This window comes from Limulus polyphemus, unplaced genomic scaffold (assembly GCF_000517525.1).
Source record: "Limulus polyphemus unplaced genomic scaffold, Limulus_polyphemus-2.1.2 Scaffold4541, whole genome shotgun sequence".
In the NCBI taxonomy this organism is placed as follows: domain Eukaryota; kingdom Metazoa; phylum Arthropoda; class Merostomata; order Xiphosura; family Limulidae; genus Limulus; species Limulus polyphemus.
This window is the reverse complement of record NW_013670151.1, coordinates 66,810-72,676: the sequence shown is the minus strand read 5'-3', so window position 1 is coordinate 72,676 and position 5,867 is coordinate 66,810. Positions and strand designations below refer to the sequence as shown.

The 5,867-nt window shown below is 33.8% G+C and overlaps 1 protein-coding gene across 2 annotated transcripts in view; it reads left to right on the top strand.

Annotated features, from left to right (window-relative positions):
• Positions 1 to 5,867, top strand: part of LOC106471321 (neprilysin-1-like) — a 56,305-nt gene that overhangs the window by 2,470 nt on the left and 47,968 nt on the right. The window contains exons 1-2 of one of the 2 annotated variants that reach the window (XM_022399933.1): positions 4,629 to 4,658; positions 5,037 to 5,143. In XM_022399933.1, the coding sequence (XP_022255641.1) occupies positions 5,094 to 5,143 (50 nt within the window). In that variant the 5' untranslated portion in view covers positions 4,629 to 4,658; positions 5,037 to 5,093. Of the gene's footprint in view, positions 1 to 4,581; positions 4,659 to 5,036; positions 5,144 to 5,867 lie in introns of those variants that run through there. The other variant, XM_022399934.1, reaches the window with a different exon arrangement.

Sequence of the window (5,867 nt, the reverse complement as noted above, 5' to 3'; positions counted from 1 at the left end):
AAAAAAAAAAAAAAAAAAAAAAAAAAAAAAAAAAAAAAAAAAACAACTTCGAAAAGCGATCTAATCCAAGTTTTGAAGCAAGAATGGGCGAAAATCCCACAATCTAAAATTGACGAGATGATTCTCACGATGCCCCAAAGGATCAACGAACTCCACGAAGCGAAAGGAAGATCTACTAGATATTAATTAAATTATACATATATCAATTCATGTGAATATGACTGAAAAATTTAATTTTTTTCTGAAAAGATGGTGTCTATTTACTTGTGACCACGCTGTGTATATAAATATGCATTCCTTGTAACTTTCGAGCTTATTACATGGCCGTGTGGGGGAGAGGCGTATCACATTTCTATATGAATGGACAGTAACTTTGTATTAGTGGATAATATTTTATACGAGTGGACAGTAACTTTATATGAATGGATATTATTTTATACAAGAGGACAGTAACTTTATATGAATGGATATTATTTTATACAAGTGGACAGTAACTATATGAATGGATATTATTTTATACAAGAGGACAGTAACTTTATATGAATGAATATTATTTTATACAAGTGGACAGTAACTTTATATGAATGGATATTATTTTATACAAGTGGACAGTAACTTTATATGAATGAATATTATTTTATACGAGTGGACAGTAACTTTATATGAATGGATATTATTTTATACAAGTGGACAGTAACTTTATATGAATGGATATTATTTTATACAAGTGAACAGTAACTTTATACTAATGAACAACGACTATGTGCTAGTGGTATCTAATTCGTTACATCAATGTATTACACAACTTAACTGAAACGTGTACAGATCCCTAGTCCAATATATTTTTGAAAAGGTTTTCGGATGCATGCCTAGAGGATCGTGTACTAGCTTTTGTATTTACTCGAAATACCTTCATTTAACGGGTGACGTCTATTAATCAAACCGGAATAGGAATCATTAACAATTGATCAAAGTTGTAATTGTTAAGTTTATAAAATACAGCAGAAAAAGTAGTAAGAGACCAAGTAAGTTGTAATTAATTTAAAAATTGAGAAGTTTGTGAGATAGAGAATATTATTCAAGAGGAGGAACTGTAGAAGTTCTTGGTCTTTTTTAACCTGAACACATTTTATACTACGCATAATATAAACAGCCAGGTTTATACAGTCATAACAATACCAAATTAGAAATACTTACCAGAGGGAGGGCAACAAGTCAACAGAACTCACTGTTTATATGGCTACTTTTATTCGAGTAGTAGAATTTATTATGTAGTATTCTCAGTTTCACTGATTTACATTAGAGTAACTGACTAGGAACCGATGAATAACTGAAACTTGCTAGAAAAATGTATTGTGGGAAAACAATCAGAGAAAGAGAATGTCATTCTTTTTCGAACGTGAGTACCTCCCACGTTACTGACGGTCACTCTTACTAAAAATTAAAATTACCATTGTACCCTTGGAGCATCACCCGACTTGCTAGTGGAAGAGATCACTGTCAATTACTATACAGTATACTTTACAGGAAGCTTTCCCACGAGAAAGTACATGTGACAACCAAGATGAATGATCCAGTTAAGTAGGTAACAAGGGCGAGAAGATTTTAGTGGCTTCCTTGACCGACATTCTATATCATGACTAAATACACAATATGTACAGAAATTTGAAAAATGATATATTAATCAAGGAGGCAGGAAACACTGAATATTATAACTGTCATATTGATAACACCCTCAAGGCTAAAAAGTACAAAATGTACAGCAGCTCGAAAATGGTGGCTTTTCGATCCACAACTCGGTTCACTAACCACTAAGCCACGTTCAGTCGAAAATTTGGGTAAAATGTGTTGAAAATATTCAAAATATTAAATAAAAAAAACATCTGGGTGCTAAGAAAAAAAATCATCAGCTGAGGATATCACTTTCTTGAAACATTTTGCACCCATTTATACACCTTAGGTTGTTTTGTTTTTAAAAAGTCTGGTGTTCTGTGGGTTTTAATTAAATACATTACAGAAATAATACGTAAAGAAATATATATACATTTTGTAGTTCACTCATATTGGGAAAGTACAATAATTCATATAATAAAAGAGACTAGAAATATCTCTTACTGATTTTTCTTGAAAAGATAAAGTGTGTTCAGTTGGGGTTTCATTTACTAAAAGAAAATATTAATATAAAGTGCGTCTAGTCTAGGCCGTTGTGTACATCTTTACGCTTTATTACTGCTGCCATCTGTGGACATGTAAGGAAATCATTCTTTATTTATGTTATGACAAACACAAAATTTCTGCAATCAGTGCAAAGGGTAATCAGTTGTGGACCACTGTATTATAAAGAGCGAAACCCTAAATGTACACCATAAAGCCTTCAAATTAGGGAAGAGTTTGGAGTAAAACAAAATCTATAAATAATTCCGGAGCGAGGATCACATTAGGTAAATATCTTCATAATAGGATTTTTTTTTTCTTATGAGAAATAATCCTCAACAACGATTCAATCCACAGAAATAGACCATTGTCACGTTTTAATAAACCAAATAACAACGTTTTAAATCCATATAAGTAGATCATTGTTAGGTTTTGATAACCAAACAACGTTTTAAATCCATAAAAGTAAACTATCGCCAGGCTTTAATAACCAAACAAGAACGTTTCAATCCATAGGAGTAGACTATCGTTAATTTTTGATAACCAAACAACAACATTTCAAATCTAGAAAAGTGGACCATTGTCAGGTTTTAATAACCAAAGAATAACGTTTTGAAATCCTTAGTTGTAGAATATCGTCAGGTTTTGATGTTTTGTTATTTATTAACTAGTTATTGTGGTTTCTTCGCTGTATAAAACAGCTTCTGTAAACATTTTACTTTAAATTTTTCATTGACCTCATTTTCCGACACATTTTCAGGTTTTTATGAAAATGGTGCCTTTATTTAACCTGACTCAGTATTCCAAAGGTTAAGTGTTTATTTTAGAGCAAAACCACGGGGACAATGTGCTGTATTCATGCGAGTAACCGAATCTCGGATTTTAGCGTTTTACGTCTGAAGACTTACCGCTGTCCCACCGAGAGACCCCAAAGCCAAGAACACTCGGCTGTCTTAGAAAACTCAAGTAAACTGAGTTATAACTTATATGTACGAGATCGACTCGTTTACATAATATAAATAAACTTTAGTTTCTTTGAAATAAGCGTGAACGTGACGAAAAAGAAAGAAAAAAAAACTGTAGAAAAAGGATCATATCAACTCTAATGAAATTTGAGCAACAAAGAAAAATGATTTTGAGAATCCATTCCCTAAATTAATCATCAACAGGGTAGGTCATAAAAACAGAAATATCTAGAGTGGGCGAACAAAGATTCTGTAACACAAACGAAACGTTTAATAGAGTTCAAATGCCAAATATAACATTTACTAATTATAAAATGAAATACATAAAACGAAATATATTTTAGATGAGAAACCAAACTTTTTCAACTAGCCCCCTAGTGGCACAGCGGTATGTCTGCAGACTTACAACGCTAGAAACCGGGTTGCGATACCAGTGGTGGGAAGAGCACAGATAGCCCTTGTGTAGCTTTGTGCATAATTAAAAATAAACAAACAAACTCTTTCAACTAAATATGCAAACACATCCCAAGCGTTTCATGAGCCAAATGGCCAAGTCATACCCATCCCTAACTTACCAGGGGGAGTGAAACCAGTCAGCAACTCCCACCGTATACGTGTGTACTCTTAATCGAATAGTGGGATTCACTGTTAAAGTTATATCGTCCATACAGCTGAAAGTGTGGAGCATATTCTCTGTTATATCTTGAATCCAAACTTGGACCTTCCGATACTCAGCCCGAAATGGTGGTGGCACCTATATAATAGTACTGTCTGTTGCATGTTCTATGTCCATATAACTACTTCGCTGGGTATAGATGGATCTTCACCCAAATTGATATGAAGGTTCATTAGGTCCATGCGGGGGTACATACAAATTCCCAGTTTTGGGTTTTGCGGTTTTTATGGACATTTTTTACCACTACTTTGCCCCCTGTAGATAGATCTTCATGACATTTAGTATGGAGGTTTTTTGGGGACATACGAAGAAACATGCAAATTTGCGGTTTCTCATTTTGTGTTTTGCAGTTTTTATGATCGTTTTTTACAATTACACATATATTGGAAGCAACTTTTTATGTTCTAAGATAACCTTTCATTAATGCTGAATTTATGTAACTTCTGTCCAGGGGACGGGTACTCCAGCTAGTTGTAAATAAATTATTATTAGATATTTTGAGCTAATGGAAGGGGGAATTTGAATCCTTTTGGAATAATTCTATAATGAACCACGACACTTCATTATGATATCTTTTTTTTTGCACTCATTAATTATAATTAGTTTTCTCAGAAATGGCCACTTTTTTGAGAATATTCAAATTCAATGTAAAATTTAACACCAGTAGTCTGCATTCCATCATATATTTAACTTCCGATACTGATAGGTGTACTTGTCAAACTTTAGTTATATAACGCTTATCTATGAATAAAAATATCTTGCTTAGAAAGCTTGTTTTAATTCCAGATTCGGTCTTTGTGAGGTACTGGTGTTACTATGTCCATGCCGCTACGAGATAGCCGATCCTATCTCACAAACGACGGGTAAGTTCATACTGATGTTACCAGTGCTATAATGATACCACGGAAAATATCTTAATGTTATTTTAACCCTTACAGTAGCTTACATTTTCTGTATGTGATTGTGTATAATCTATACAAACTGAAACCGTCTGTAACTTCAGACGAACACGAGGCTTGCTTGAATTACTTCTATAAAAGATCTCGTTTTTTTTCTTGTCGCATAATTTTGAAACTTATCTGTAAAAAAAAAAAAATATCAGTTTTCATTTTTAGCACTTTGTTTTCTAACTTGGGCACTACCAGGAAGTCATCATATTCACCGTTTCGTTGAATATCAACTGATATGGCGACAACCGAAACGTAAACCTAAATTAGTGAGCTATACTTTTTAATTGGCAGGTTTGTATCAGAGCAGACAAATCGGGACTGAATATTTGTAGGAAAACAAGTGCGACTATGTCCAGAGAACAAGACCCACTTTTACCACGACATGACAACCACTACAGGTTGGTAAATCACAGAATTCTTCTTAAACACACTGCTGTAAAGTTCACTTTACTACTACAGGTTCATAAATATAATAAGCTACCTGTCCAATACATGAGGAAGACGTAGCCACCACCACCACCACCCTAGCTGACATAGGGTAACTAGATCCAAATAATGGCCACCAAATTTCACTCTTCGGGGGAGGGGGGGGCTAAAGGTGCATGCCAGGTTTGGTTACAATCGGTTCAGCGGTTTGCCAGTTGTAGCGAACACACACTCTTTGACTTTTGTTAAATAATTGTTTAGATTACGGAATTATTCTTAAAGACACCCGGCACCAGTGCTTTAACTTTTACCACCACGTGATAATCAGTACAGGTTGGTAAATCCAGTGTGCAGTACTAAATTTTATAGTGCCGAAACCTTGCCCAAATTTGTCAGACGTGTGACGTCACTATCGAGGTAAAGATCTCATATTCAAAACCTAATTTCCATTTTTATGAGTCCATTTTGAATAAAGAAAATACACGAAGCATTTATTTGAGACTACTTACATAATTACTAAACTGAATACGCATATATTACCGAGAGAAAACGCATAACTCAACTCACTTTAAATTAAGCAGCAAGGGAAAAAATGGATACCAACAAAAATCACAAGCATTAAAACAAGTTTAAAAACCTATATGTTATTAACTTGCTATGTTTCTAACTGACTACAGTATCAATAAATCCTGTCCT